This window comes from Episyrphus balteatus, chromosome 2 (assembly GCF_945859705.1).
Source record: "Episyrphus balteatus chromosome 2, idEpiBalt1.1, whole genome shotgun sequence".
Lineage (NCBI taxonomy): Eukaryota > Metazoa > Arthropoda > Insecta > Diptera > Syrphidae > Episyrphus > Episyrphus balteatus.
The window spans coordinates 80458448-80474908 of record NC_079135.1 but is presented as its reverse complement, the minus strand read 5'-3'; the positions used below and the strand labels follow the sequence as shown (position 1 = coordinate 80474908).

The 16461-nt window shown below is 32.4% G+C and overlaps 1 protein-coding gene across 1 annotated transcript; it reads left to right on the top strand.

The window, feature by feature from the left end:
* The first annotated feature begins 2432 nt into the window (after positions 1-2432).
* Positions 2433-11011, top strand: LOC129909878 (3'-5' RNA helicase YTHDC2). The gene is made up of 3 exons (XM_055987006.1): positions 2433-3227; positions 3283-3490; positions 8574-11011. The coding sequence occupies exons 1-3, from the start codon at positions 2685-2687 to the stop codon at positions 10976-10978; spliced, it is 3156 nt and encodes a 1051-aa protein (XP_055842981.1). The 5' UTR covers positions 2433-2684; the 3' UTR covers positions 10979-11011.
* Positions 11012-16461: the final 5450 nt, after the last annotated feature.

Sequence of the window (16461 nt, the reverse complement as noted above, 5' to 3'; positions counted from 1 at the left end):
GACTCTTTTTTGACGTTTCTTTTTCCACTCTTTCTTTTTTCAACATTCCCTTTCATTTCTTTTTGCTTCTTGGTGGAATACAACAACAACAATACTTAAATCAAGAGAAATGTCAAATTTGAGTCTTTGACTCAAGAGGCATCGTGTAATACTATGTTTCCACCTACGCTAAATCCGAGATTTAGCTAAGTAGATTTAGAATAAATCTCGAGATTTATTTTAAATCTACTTCCCTAAATCTCAGATTTGGGTTCAGCTACCCTAAATTAAAGATTTTCACCTAATTTCAATCCGAGATTTAGAATTAAACTCGAGATTTGTGCTAAATCTACTTAGCTAAACCTCGGATTTAGGGTAGGTGGAAACTAGAGCCTACTATTGCACGTGTATTAAGGTACACGTGCTACACGTGTATTTAAATAATTCGTGCCGAAGCACGTGTATTTGTAAATACACGTGTATTTATATTTACACGTGTATTTATATTTACACGTGTAAATAGCGTTCGAACAGGTAGATTTGGTGGCGATTTCCTAAAATATGTATTATATTGAATGAAAAGGATATTGTTCAGGTTTTTGCGGTTATTGGCTAGATTTACACATTGAAATTACACGGAAAATTTAATTGGAAATTCTTATTCAACCCTAGCCATATAAATCTTGGAAAAAAAATTTGACCCGATTCCCATTATCGTATCGAACTGAACTTTGTACACATATGAAGTTTGGATTGCAACGCAATATTTTGGGGTACGAACTCAGGGGAGGGGCATTAGGGGTTGAAACAGCCCAAATCTATTTTATCCCATTCTAAATATCGCAAAAGCTTTTGTAGGTAAATTGCAAGAGAGGGGCTTTGGGAGCTCATACCACCCAAGCAAATTATCATCTCCTTTCAAATATTATACGACTAAAAAGTAAAAAAATAAAGCAGATTAGATTAGATTACCAAGCAACAAAACATATAAAATAATTAAATTGACTCCATGGAGTCCATTTAAATGCCGTCCAAGGGCTCCGGTTGTTCCACCGGGACAAGAAAAACGGTTGTTTTGTTGTGAACTACATAAGTCACAGTAGGCATTTGTCCCTTCTCGGTGGGCATATTGCCATACCCAACTCCTTGGCTTCATATTTTAGTTTTATTTTAAAATTTATTTTGATTGAATTTGTCGCTTTATTTATAAAACACCTTTTACACTTTCACTATGAACTTAGTAAACCATATGATCTTCAAATAAACGGTGATTAACAAAAAAAAAAAAAACATGTAACAGTTGGTACACTTTCTTCTGAGAAAGACACAGTAGGCAATATGCAAATATATCTTGGAAAAATTTATTAGCTTTTTTTTAATGAAAAGGCACATCATTATTTTTAATTTTTGAATAAATTATTTATAAGGTCTTCAAAAAGTTCAAATACTATTTTTCCAATTCGAACTATTTATTTGCACAATAATCTTCAATTGTTTAGTTTTAAAAACTTTTATTTTACCCCCAAAAAGCAAAAAAATCATTTTGTTTCGTATTTACACGTGTAAATATAAATACACGTGTATTTAATAAATACACGTGTAAATAAGATACACGTGTAAACGTTTTTTAGATACACGTGTACACGTGTATCGGGTACACGTGTAATTAAATACACGAACAAAATCGTAGGCTCTAGTGGAAACGTAGTATAATAGTACGCGCCTCACAGAATGACTGGCTGAACAGAATGGAAATTCGCTTGTGGCAAAGAAAAACGCCGTGGTACAAGATGTCAAATAAAATCGCTCAAAATATAGAAAAGATGAACAGAATTATGTGGCGCACTAAAATGTCAATTGCCTTGAAAAAAAAAATAATATTAACTGAGCAACCACATTAGAAACGTCAAAAGTCATTGCGCTTGTAGCTTGAAGTAAAAGTCGACTCGACTTGTACCACAGCGAATTTCCTTGCCACAGCCACAGCTACGTATTCTGGCACCAATATACTAATTTCATACTTTTTAACTTTGACAGCGACACAAGACACAAGCCACAGACACACATTCTGGTCTACCAGTGACTATGAAAAGAAAATTCGAAAAAAGAGTCAAGACTCTTGAGGCTTCATGTAATAGCTGACTTTTCATGTTTTTGAAAACTTTTTGCCATAAACAGCGTTTTTGGGTTTAATGTGAAAAGGCTAAAAAATATCAACTGGGAACGCAGACGTTCAGATGCAGTTGTCGGTCGTCATTGGACTTCTAACTAGATTTATAGCATGTTTTCACTACTTTTAAGGTTCTCGTATTGACCACCAGGTGCTCCCAAATGTCAATGCATCTATTTAATTTTTCAAACAAACAAACCTTTTTTCTGTTAATTTATTAAGAAAGAGACAAATAGATGTACTCTCGATGTGACAGCTTCATTTTCCATACGGAATAGTGTATACGGTACCTACAGAACTCATTTGTATATTTTACCTAAAAAAAAATAAAATTGCAAAATCTTTTTGCTTGTTTTTCTTTATCATATAAAAATTGCAAAAATTAAATATTAACATAATAATAAAGTTAATATTATTATTCTTTCAATACGATACTAAACACCCAGCAAACACATTTACAATTCCACTCATTTTATAATTTCTCTGCTAGAGAAGATTTTTTGTGCGCAATTTTCCAGCCCTACAATTTGGGATAATGGCTAATAACTCAAATAAGCAGCAATCAAAATCGTCGAAAGAAAACAACAATTTGCCCCGAAATGTCCAACGCGAACTCAAAGCCAAAATAACCCATTTCTTAGACTATGGAGAAACTGAAACTTTAACTCTAACCGGCCTGCCAAATGATCACCGAAAGTTTCTTCACAAATATGCGGCATCCATTGGCCTCAAATCGAAGAGCTCTGGCGGCAAAGATAAACGGGAATTACACATTAGTCTACGCGCAAAACGAATAACATTAGGACACAAAAAACTATTGGGTTTATCCGATGAGACAAGAACTTATTTCGATAAGTCTGTTTTGCAGGAATTAAAAGAGAAAATGCTTGAAGAAAGCATCGAAAATTGCGAACAATCACGCAGTCGATTTCGCAAGGGTTGCTTGTTGCTGCAATTGGGTCCACGTCTCGTGCCGCCAAGACCACAGCGAGTTAATCCACAAATACAGCGAGATCGAATGGATTTGCCAATTGCCATGTATCAGACTGCAATTAATGATGTGCTTCGTAATAATTCTGTAAGTTTTTATTGAAATCTATTTTGACTATTTTAAAGAATTCTTTTGGTAAAAGGTGGTTATTATAAATGGCCAAACTGGATCGGGAAAGACTACCCAGGTTCCACAGTATATTCTTGAAGAGTGTACAAGGTTGAATAAACCATGTCGGATCATTTGTACACAACCACGACGTATAGCAACTGTAACTGTGGCCAATCGTGTTGCTGAAGAACGTTGCGAGCCGATTGGCGAAACTGTTGGCTACCAAATACGTTTAGAAAGTAAGTAATGTTTTTATTATTATTTTTTATTTTGCTCCATATGAAAAGATTTGTTTATATCTCAAAAACTTCCCATTTATCCTCGCTACCTACCTGATTCATATTTCTTCATATTGTATTGTAACACGTGATTTATATGGCAAGACGCCGCGCCGGCCGATTCAACATCGTATGTTTCATAATTCTGACGAATGCCCGATTTCTTTAACATTTAAAAGGCTGATAAATATGAAATTGTCCATATGTCTTCTAAAGAGTTTATTGTGAAAAGCAATTAAAATTGAAAGTGGGCCTCGGCCCAGGGGTTCAAGACTTCAGCAACTTTATGTTAGTTCGAAGAGCTTGATTTATTCTTGTGCGCACCTTCTAAGATTATTGTCACTTAAGTCATCTGGGTTAATTACGAAGACTTTGGACTGATTCCTGACTGATAAATTCGGTCTATATTGGATTTTTCTTTATTGAAACCATTGTGATAAGGCCAGATGAGGTCACTGGGAGGCGGGACACTGAGCAATTTGTGCAAATATTTGACCACCATTAATATTTCTGCCCTAAAGGCAGTCTGCATCTGCAGTTTTATGTGACCTAAGTTTTGTTGGCGCTATTCTAACATCTTGTGGGTCAAGTGAATGAATACTTTCATCAAGTAGGCTGAGCTGTTCTCTTAAACAGCGAATGGATGTACCGTGTACGGCGAAAACATCTTGGAAAAACGTTCTTTCGGAAACAATACTACAGTTGGTTATCCTCTTACTCTACAAGTACTGTCTGTTATTAAGTTAATATGTCTTTTTAGTTCGTTTCCAAAATAAGTATTAAATTTTAATCAAGTCAATATCAAACGTGCTTTTTTTTAGTACTGCTACTAAAAGAGAATGGGCAAATTGGTCCACCTAGCTTCTACGAATGAGATATACATCGTTGGAAAGCTTAGTTTTAGAACATCATTTTTGTATATGGACACAAATCTGTAAACCATGGGGTTCAAGCAGTACATGGAAACGAAAATTGCAAATAATAAATAAAAATAATTTCAATATTTTTCCGGTAAAATTACCAAACGGATTACTTTTGGTAACTTATGCAGTCCGAGCTTTTATACTTATGGTCGTCAACAGGAATATCATGATTCTTGATGATACCGTAACATGGGGTTACTTTGCCCCGGAGGGGGTAACTTTGCGCCACTGACGAAAAAAGTTAGTTTCTTGATTCACGCTCAGACATGTTAGATTCTCTATATCGAAACTACTGTAATATACACACATACATATATACATCTGTCACGTGTTGCAACGGACCATCTGCCGGCAGTTTTTAAGAAGCAGTTGACCTGTGAATTTGAGGTAGAAAATTCGTGTTTTTTTTGTGGTGAAAAATTTGGTGTGTAAAACCAGTTGTGTGATAATTGACAAAGTAAGTGCAAATATTCTTGTTATGATATTATTTTGTTATAACTCTGCGCTTGTCATTTGTTTGTTTAATTTATAAATGATAATTATTGCATTTTTTTTATGTCACTAAGTAGTTTTTTTTTTTGTTTTGGGGTTACTTTGCCCCAGGAGCAATTTATTTTTATAATTAAATGTGTTTTTAATTCTATGTATGTTATTATTGTTTTTAAAAGTGAACTATTTTTTCGTCTGTTAAATTGTTATTTATGTTTATTTTAAACTTATTTTGGTTAAATTAATGAAGTTTTCTGTTTTTTTCTTTAAATTCGTATTAATTTATAATCAATTAATGAAATAAAAGAGGCTGTTTTGTTTTTTGTAAAAAAAAGAGTTGTGTGTGTAACTACAAATTTTTTTTCTTACAGATTTGAAGCTTTGATCCAGGGCTATTAAAATACAATACTAACTTTGCTCTAGCTCTTTAAATACAGGCAGTATAGTTAAAAACTTCAGGTGGAGCAAAGTAACCCCCTCCCTTGGACTTCTTTGCCCCACTTTTCAACTTAAAAAACAAAATATTTTTACTGTTATTTGAATGTTTTTTTTTAGAATAAATGCAATATTTCATGTCTTATCAATGAATTAAAAGAAAAAAACAAATAGATACAAAAATGTTACTACCATTTTTAAGAGGTTTTCTAAAAATAGTGCAAAAATTGGAGCAATGTAACCCCATGTTACGGTACTATCACTAAACAGTATCAAAATTCTGCTTTCTTTATTTGATTTCGAAAGTGTTTTTCATATTTTTTGGTCGCTTATTTTACCCATCTCCCACTTTTTTCGACAAAAAAAAAAAAAATATTCGATTCGATAATGAAGACAGTGCGTTTCACTGGTTTTCTTTTTTTAAATATTGATGTTTTCATCCTGGACCGTGTCTTTAGAGATGCTATGCCACACTTAGAAGCATGCGTATATGAAGCACATATGCCACCTACCAAAGACAGAAACAGTTCCCAGCTCTCCACAGACCAAGCAAATAAATCGCGTCTTATAACAATCATAATCATCATAAGATGGGTAGTAGAAGTAGTATACGGGAGGTTTAAGCTGGATTTTAAATTAATTCCATCTGATAATTTTAACAAATCGTACCACAAATGTTTGACAACTTCCGCATTGCTGCAGCTTTAATCAATGCTTTTCATTTAGCTATCGCGAATAATGCACATGCTAAGCAGATTATCGCTTTAGTAAATGAAAATATGAATTTGGCATATACAAATATTCTTGTTAACACGGAAGCGGAAGGAGGAAATGCTTTTCAACACTATTATTGCACTTGTTTAGCAGGACTTCTTGTTTAACTTGTACACATGTAATATCGATTTTATGGTATCTATCTTGGGCCCGACACCAGCTTTCCATGAATAACTTTATTCTTGATAATACTATCATGTAATAAAGTTAAATTCTACTTTGTTTATTCGATTTCGCAAAGTGTTTTTCATATTTTTTGGTGACTTATTTTACCCATCTCCCATTGTTTTCGACAAAAAAAAAATATTCGAATGTTGATATACTCCATAGAAATGAGTTGTTTTCATAGGTGGCGTTTCTGTTCACTAGGTGGACCATATATTTTTGCCCATTCTCCTTTACTGTTATGAATTCAAAGCACGGTGGAGGTTCACCAAGTTGTCCTCAGAAATTAGTATGTAATAAGTCCCCCTCTTTTGGAATGTTCAATTTTTGTTGTCAACTAAGTGCTGATGCTGTTGTATTTGCTTTTACATTTTTAAGTTTTTTTTCTGTTTCTGTAAAATCGTTTCAAAATCAATACATGTCAAGGATGCAAGCGTTCTAAGTTGAATCTGGCAGGTTCTAATTCATGTTATCTCCGAACAGTTTCTAATAGCTCCTTAATTAGTGTCCTAACTAGACACTCTCTTATAGGCAGAGATGCCACACTTCTCGGCATAATGTCAAATGATTTTTGCAAAAGTTGCATAGATAAGATTAATTTAGATAAAGAAGAAGAAAAAATGATTTCCCATCTTGCAGATCCTTCTTCGATGATCCGCCTTTTCAAAAGTTTAACTGATTTAATAAGTGAGACATAATGCAATTTTATGTTATAAGAAAGGACCTTTTAGTAAAATTGTATGTTATTAGGCAGGGTTTTAAGTGTAATATTAAAAATGTTTATACAAAAACATCGCAATTGGCGTCTCTACAGAGAATCTACGTAAGTGCTTCGTAAAAAACGGAGCGCGTCATAACTCATAAATCTCTTTTTTTTAATCAAAATCTGCACATCTAAATAGATATGTATGATCCACAAAAAGGGTGTGGCAAACTCATATTTTCTGAGTTGAATTATACTACTGAGTTGAATACCCTTCATTTTAACTTTAAGACCAATTTCGAATATGCTGCTTCGTACAGATAATTCTGTGTGTTTATCGCAGTATCCCCGCTAAACTCTTGTGCGCATGCAAAATGATGAAAAAAACAACAGACGTTAGAGAAAGAAGGAAATATAATTACATATAGCACTATTGGGTTAAGGGTTAGAGCGTTGAACTCTTAGGCTACGGCCACGTCCTGAGCGGCTTAGCGTCAATCCTTAGCGACGAGGTGGCCACGTCCTGAGCGGCGATCCTGAGCGGCAATTTCAAAACCCTACAAGTGCAAAATATTCGATGAGTATTCGGCTCGCACGTCGGAGTCCCAGGTTCGATTCCTAGAAGTGCCTATTTTATTTTATAATTCTAAATTAAATAAAGTTGGTATGCCATATTGTAGTAAATATAGATCAACACCTAAAACCCAAATTTTAAAAGAATTCAATGACCTGTTTTGGAAAATTTGATTTTTCAAAAAAAAAAAAAATTCAAAATTTTTTCAAAAATCCAAAAATGCATTTCTTTGAAATTTTATTTTTGATTTATACTAAGACTATATAAATGCTTTTGTATAAAAATTTTTAATAAAACTTAGTAAGTCGTTTGAGAGAAATTCAGAGTTTAAAAAAACGGTTCTATGACAGGTACCGTTAATAATGACTTTCGAAAAAATCTTTTTTTGTTAAAAGATAGGCCTTGTCCAAAAACCCACACTTAATTTTTTTGTTTTAATCGTTAAAAGAGTATTTGAGACAATTATACTTTTCTAGAATAGGTACATCACAGGTATGGTTAGATAAGGTTCTAAAAAAATTAATTCCATAGAATCATCTGCACAATCTCCAAAAACTGCTACATACCAAGTTTGAAGAGAATTGATCCATCCGTTTAGGCTATAGCTTCTTAAACAGACAACGATTCGATTCCTGTCGGGGCCTTTTTTTTTTTTTATTTTAACGAAAAAAATTAATATTTTTTTAATATTTTTCTTCAAAAGAAACCATAATTTTCACCATTTACTAAAATGTTCGTGGTAATTTAGTATATAATGTAGTTCGTCGCTCAGGATTTCAAAAAAAATAGAACAGAGCTGAGCGGCTGAGCGACGTCGCTCAGATGCGCAGAATTCTTATAAAATGGTCTAGGGTGTATGCGTCTATATTCAAAATTATAATCCAGCACTTGCACCATGAATTATTTTTTTTCTTTAATATTTTAGAAACTACGCTATTCAAAACTTCGGCAAAGTTATAACTTCTTATTTTTTTTTAACAGGTCGCATGCGCAGAACTACAAATCTTATTTACACAACCAGCGGTTGTGTTTTGCGATCTATAATGGGAGATGCAAGAGACTTTTTTCAAAAAATCACTCATTTAATCATTGACGAAATACATGAGCGTGATAAGGATACCGATTTCATTCTGATTACCGTCAAGGAACAATTGAAGTACAATAAAAACCTAAAAGTCCTGCTCATGTCTGCAACAATGGACATTAATTTGCTTTCCTCGTTCTTCAACGATTGCCCTATAGTAAATGTTCCCGGACAAGGTTACAATGTCAAAGTTTACCATTTGGAAGATATACTCTTCCACACCGGTTATCGTTCATCCTTGATGGAGAAATACTTGCGTCTAGCTACAACAGACACACCAGCAAAACTAGTACAAGCTGACATGCATACCCAGAGCAACTTTGATCTTATCATCAATGAGATATTAGAAGCTAGCGGACGACTTGAAAGTACAATTGAATTCTTCGATCAACTCCAGTACTATATAGAAAACGAAGGTGTTGCTATTGATTTATGCCATTCGAAAAGTGGCAAAACTGCACTCATTACAGCAGCTCAATGTAATCATCCGCGATATGTTAAACGTTTTCTCCAACTTAATGCCGATATCAATATTCGTGATTTTTCTGGAAAATCTGCCCTAACCTATGCTGCTGCATTTGAAGATGGCATTTGTTTGAAACTACTTGCAATGTCCCATCAAAATAACGATATACAAATGATGGAAAAACAAACACTGCTCACTGCTTATGCCCAACAATTCCATGATGATAACGAAGTAGATCACTATTTGATACTCTCTCTAATCGAAGGACTTTATCGTAGCAAACATCCGGGAGCTATATTGGTTTTCTTACCTGGCTACAATGACATTGTAATGCAAAGAGATTTAATAGAAAGCACTCTTCCTCCAGGCACATACACTATGTTCATATTGCATGGTCAAATGGAATCTAGTGATCAGAGAATGGCATTGCAACCTCAAAGAAATCGAAAAATTATTCTATCCACGAACATTGGTCAAACTTCGATTACAATTCCTGATCTGGCATACATAATAGATTCGGGGAAGGTAAAAATGAAGACACATGATGTTGTTACATCATCCTCTGAGCTGCGCTCCGTGTGGATCTCTCAAGCAGATGCCAGACAAAGATCGGGTCGTGCTGGTCGTACCCAAAACGGTGTTTGCTACAGATTATATTCACAGGAAAGATTCTTTCAAATGAGTCCGCATTGCATTCCAGAACTCATGCGCATTCCATTGACGGAAATTTGTCTATATGCCAAATCGTTTGATCCACAATCAGACGTACAAAGTTTTTTATCGCGAGCTCTAAACCCGCCCTCCGGTCTAATCGTGCAAAATGCTATAAAGAAACTCAAAATTATCGGTGTTTTTACCGAGGACGAACTAATAACTGAATTGGGTAGACATTTAGTCGATATACCCGTAGATGTACAATTGGGCAAAGCTCTAATGTATGGAATATTCTTTAAGTGTGTCGAACCATTAACTACTATTGTAGCTTTCCATTCAGTTAAGGATCCGTTTATTTTACCCACTGATCGGGCTCTCCACGGCACCGCATCGGTACAACGTAAATCACTTTCCGGCGACTATTTTAGTGACCAAATGGGAATCCTTGTACTCTACGATTCATATATGGCTATACGAAATAACAGGAGAAGAAAGCAAGAATTCTGTAATAAACATTTTCTTTCCATGCCATGCATGGATATATTTTGCTCTACGAGAAAACAAATTTACGATGTTATTGTCAGCAAGTATTCCATTGCAATGGGTCATCCAAATAATTACGATTGGAATCTAATACGCATGTGTTTGCTGGCTGGTCTCTATCCAAATATTGCCCTGATTGATCGCAAACGAATGACCATCAAATCAGGCACCGATAAACACTTACTCCTGCAACGTAGTTCATCGCTCAATCCACCCGGCAAAAAATCCCTCAAAGAATTCGCCAATAAGCTACCATACGATTGGCTTGTCTTCTACGAGAAGTCCAAACTCTTTAATAATTACAGCATCAATATGAATACTCTTGTGCCGCCTGTTATGATTGCATTACAATGTGGAAGAGAACATCTTGTTGAAACAGAAGGTGATGATGAGCAATTAACAAATGAAGAAAACGAACAGATTGCACGGACAAGTACGCTCTCACTAGACAGTTGGATTAAATTTGCCATGAGCGAAAATGATGCTGATATATTGGTAACCCTACGAAGTTTGGTCGAGATTGAGTTTATTAAGTTTTTATATCTTGGTCATTCGGAGACATCGGAAAAAGCTGTAGAGTTTGTCAGATTTATGCTAAATGCCGAAGTTGATGAATGTACTCTTACATTTAAACAGTAAAAAAAACAACAAAAACAAAAAAAAACGTATATATATTTATATAACTTATTATTTATAAGCAAGGACCTGGTGAAATAGTTAAGTAGTTCATCTTTTCTGATAAGGAAATAATAATCTATCAAAAAAAAAAATGTTTTTATATTTAAGAAAAAAAATGCAAAACAAAAAAATTATTGATTGTGATCACATTTGAAACAATTTAAAAGCAAATTTAAAAAAAACAACTTAGGAAATATCGTTGTTCGTTCGTAGTCTTGTACTGCGAAACTGCACGAAATTATATTATGAACAACGACATGAAAATACTGCACAGTTACAAGTGAGCGTCTTATATTAGAATTTTTGATTTTGCAAAAATGCGTACAAAAGGAGGCTCTTATTTAATTTTGATATTAAACCTCCCAGTGTATAACAGTATAACAGTTTTAAACAACATAAGACAAAGTATTCTGAGCCTGTTTAAATTTTTTCTGTCAACAACCCTCGTCCGGATAAATAACGATGCAAATTCTAAATTCTGAGAAATGTCTTTCCTCAAAAAAGAACTAATTCATGCATTTACGTCGATATAAGTCCGGATGTACAATATGTTCCAAGTAATGCACATTTCTGTTTCAATCGTGTTTAGAATTATGTTCAAATTTCGGAAAAAAGCCATAAGCGAAATGGAAAATCCTTTAACGAATGGATTATACTAAAATAAAGGGTTTTAGCTCCGAAATTTGTTACATAATTCTGTATATATGAATGAATTTGTGATAGTTTAAAAAAAATTAAAACAGTAAGTCATACAAAATATTAGGATGAATAAATATTTACACACATACCTTTTATAAGTTCATAAGAGAAAAATATTTATTTTATCAAAATTCTAAACATCATGAGAAAAATTCTTTTATTTATAAAAAAAAAAAAATAATTTTACATTACATAAAACCATTGTAATTGAATAAAGTTGACTTAGAGCTGGCTTTAAACTAAACATCAAATTGAATTTCACTTTTGCGTTGATTGATTATAAACTAATTATAATTATTCGAAACTAGGTTTCTAATAAAAATATTTTTATTGGATTTGTTTAATTTACATATTTTTACATATAAACCTTTATATTAATTATATATTATATTTTTAATCCTTATCAATTGAGATGAAAATTATTATATACATACATTGCCAGATACTTAGCTATTAAACAAGTTTATGATATCTTAAAAATTATAAAAAAAAAAAGATGAAATGAAAATAAAAAAAAAATATTTTGAAATTATATGCACATTGTGTTACAAATTAAACATTCGTTAGAATGCTTAGACATTATAAAAAAAAAAGAATTGGCTATGAGGTATCTGGTCGTCATTATATATTTAATGTTATAAAAATTTATTATTGATCATACAAAAAAAGCAAAAAAAACAAAATAAAAACAAACCGAATATTTTTCTTTTGAATATTTTAATGGCATTAGAGATATATGTGATTTTATACATAAATAAACATGAAATAAGTAGTGTCAATATTGATGTTTTTTATTAATGAAATTGAACAAAGGTTTCGGTTTACTATCAGCAGAGAAAACTAAGATTTCGTTGTTGATTTCATTTTAATGTTTGGTAAAGATTCTCCATAAAATAATAAATATTTTGTACGGCTGCGTTAGGTCAAAATAATTTGAATTCAAAACTAAAATCATAGATCTGATTAATGTAATCAAATATTTGAAAAACAGAACTAGAACGTCTAATAGTTCGCGACTACTTATTTTTTCACGTCACTGGAGTAGCTATTCAATTTTGTTACTGCACAGTTACTTCTGCCAATCTTGCCGTCTTCTCCTAGCTTAAGAATTTTTCCTCTACATATTTTGTTTGCAAAAAAGTATCAGCTATAAAGTTGTTAAGTGAAATGCCACAGATGGAGAGGCATAAGAGTGCGCTCCACAACCCAAACAAATTAAAAAAATTCAAGTATTTCCTCTTTTTTTCAGAGTTTTCCTGATTCGTTTTTTCATAAATAAAATTTACGAGTAAATGAACTTGTTAAGTAAATTAAATATAAATTGGATTAACAAAAGCTCAAAAAATGGTATTATTTCGGAACCGTCGTGTCGCATCTAACTAGTACCTCTATGGATTGCAAATTGTCGCAAATTTTCATGTAAATCGAAAGATTCACATGAATCGAATTCGACATAAACTTAAACACCTCAGTAGGTAGGTAGTGATGAATTTCACGCATGATGTTCGCCGAATTCAATTTTATCTAAATTATCTGAGTGTAAGAAAAACAATGTTTGAAAGCATGTTTCCAATGAACTAATCCAAATTAGCTGCCACAAATAGATATTTAGCCAATAAAAATAAATCAATCAATAAATCAACCAATAAACTTCTTATGATTTTAGTTGTGATTTATTTGTTACGCATGGAGTAACACTTAAATTTAATTCATTGTAAATTTTAACACTTCGGGCAACATTCGTGTGAAGTTAAAATAACTGACACTTGAGGCGTGAAACAGAAGAAGTGAAAAGTCACAAAATTTAACTAACCAAATCAAAGGAAAGTTTGCTTTCTAATAAAGTCAATAATGTGAAAATAGCAATAAATGGCAATATACAGATCATAACCATGTTCTACCTATATTTACTTACCACCATCACTATTAAAATTGATTACAAAAAAAGTTACAAAATTGGATAATGATCGTCAATTCTTCGTTACGAATCAATACATGCATCATATTCTGCACTTTCATGAATTCTATTCGTATCGTAAATATGCTACAAACCTTGAAAAAACAAACAATCACCAAAATCCGTTCTAATACAGTCAAATAAGGAGAAAAAAAGGGTAAATCTCGGAATGAATGTTAGTAGAAATTTTTTTTGCTCAATATCTTCCTTTTGCCATTCTATAACATATCTCAAAAGTCTAGAAAAATCTCATGTCCGCTTGTCGCGATTTCAAGGTCAAATCGCGAAATGGAGATTTTCAAAATTAGCAAAAATAGGCTATGGTATTATATACATATATGATACATGATTTCAAGGTATTTTTTAATGCTGATTCCAAAAAATCTAAAATCAAGACAATCTGACGTCTCTGGAAAAAGTTATACCTGTTTTTCATCTGTCAACTCATATTATTATAACAGTTGCAAATTTACTGCCGAAAACCCCTAAAAGTTATGGTAGACGAACCAAATTTTGCATGAAGATTTTAGAATCCATCATTATTAAAAATCAAAACAATCCATTACAAAAAATATATATACCTATGAAATAATGGTATTTTTTGATGAAGGGGCAAATTTTAGGATATGCACTAAAGAAGATTCTTGTTCATCTTAGGAATAAGTGCTAATAGGCTAATTTTTTCATTTTAATCTTTGTTTGGATATTCTTTAAGTACCCTCAAAAATCTAAAAAAAATCTCATGTCCGCAGGTCCTAATTTTCTTGGTTTGAAGATAAGTTGCAGATTTTAAAAAATTAATAAGAAAAGTTTAAATTTTTATATGTATACCAACATAAGCGACATGATTTAAAGGTATTTTTTAACAATTATTCCAACAAAACTCACAAACAAGTCAACCTGACCATCCCTGAAAAGTAATGCACCTTATTCATGTTGATCTGACACAAATATCTGAAGTGTAGTTTTTCAATTTTTTAAAATCTGCACCTTATCTTCAAACCAAGAAGATTAGGACTTGCGGACATGAGATTTTTTTTAGATTTTTGAGGGTACTTAAAGAATATCCAAACAAAGATTAAAATGAAAAAATTAGCCTATTAGCACTTATTCCTAAGATGAACAAGAATCTTCTTTAGTGCATATCCTAAAATTTGCCCCTTCATCAAAAAATACCATTATTTCGTAGGTATATATATTTTTTGTAATGGATTGTTTTGATTTTTAATAATGATGGATTCTAAAATCTTCATGCAAAATTTGGTTCATCTACCATAACTTTTAGGGGTTTTCGGCAGTAAGTTTGCAACTGTTATAATAATTTGAGTTGACAGATGAAAAACAGGTATAACTTTTTCCAGAGACGTCAGATTGTCTTGATTTTAGATTTTTTGGAATCAGCATTAAAAAATACCTTGAAATCATGTATCATATATGTATATAATACCATAGCCTATTTTTGCTAATTTTGAAAATCTCCATTTCGCGATTTGACCTTGAAATCGCGACAAGCGGACATGAGATTTTTCTAGACTTTTGAGATATGTTATAGAATGGCAAAAGGAAGATATTGAGCAAAAAAAATTTCTACTAACATTCATTCCGAGGTTAAACCCTTATTTGACTGGATTATTCGTTATTAAAATTTATTTTTGAGATTTTACATGACGAGGGATCCGGTAATAGCTCCTTCGGGTTTCGAACAAATCAACGATACGAAATCATGGTAAGACCGATTGATAGGATACAAAAAGCGGAGTTCACCCGATGAATAGAATAATAGGGGTATTCATTAAAATGTGTAAACTCTTGGTAAACGTGGTAAATGTGTTACCAGGTTCACCCAGAGTTTACACCATTACATGAATAGTATACCCCTAATGAAAAGGTAGACTGTAAAATAAATCGAATCTGTGGATTAGATCTGACATCTGAGATTCAAAAAAAAAAAAAAAAAAAAACAAACAAACAATACTGTAGGCGAAGATTTAGAGCACAGTAGGCTTTTACACCACTAAGAACTACAGAAAAGCCCCTTGAGCCACAGTCACCAATTAATATAGTTTTGTTGGCATAAATTTTGTTTTTAAACAGTTTCAGTTTTTGATATTTCTCAGTCCGTAGGAACCTTACATAATCTTTTTCTAACGTAATTCTTTCAAGGATTTTCTTGATTTATTTTTTCAAAGTTTTTAAAAACTATTTAAAAACAACATAATTATTTAATAATAACATAAAAGAATGAGATTTTGTTTTTTAAAGGGGTACTTAAAATTCGTTGCTTATTAAACACATTTTTTTTTTGAAAATTACTATTCCTGTTTTATTGGTGGTAAATAGACCGCCCTCACGTACCGTATTTTTCAAGCTATTGGAAATTTGATGCTCTTCAACTTTTAAAATTACGAAAAATTATGTGACTTTACCAGGAACTGGTGAAAAATACCAAAAACTAAAAATCTAAAAAAATAAAATCATATAATTAAACGGCGAGCATAGTTTTTGTGGTACAAATTACCGGGCCCCCAAAAACCGAAGGGGCATAAATTATACACGGAACGAAAGACAATGACGCGTAGATGTGCAGAATCACATTTTTTTTTACTTTTTATTAACCGAAATAACGAAATTAAACAAATTAAAATTCGATACAAAATAAAAAAAAAAAAAAACAAAACAAAAACAAAAACAACTGGAATTCTATTGGAAAATTTCCAATCGACTGGAATAAAATGTCATTCATGACTGAATGAATGAATGAAAGCATTCAGCGAAAATCAAAAAACAT

Coding starts and splice junctions, on each gene's coding strand:
- LOC129909878 (XM_055987006.1), top strand. CDS start 2,685: ATGGCTAATAACTCAAATAAGCAGCAATCAAAATCGTCGAAAGAAAAC. Junction 3,228..3,282: donor ATGTGCTTCGTAATAATTCT/GTAAGTTTTTAT, acceptor TTTTGGTAAAAG/GTGGTTATTATAAATGGCCA. Junction 3,491..8,573: donor CTACCAAATACGTTTAGAAA/GTAAGTAATGTT, acceptor TTTTTTTAACAG/GTCGCATGCGCAGAACTACA.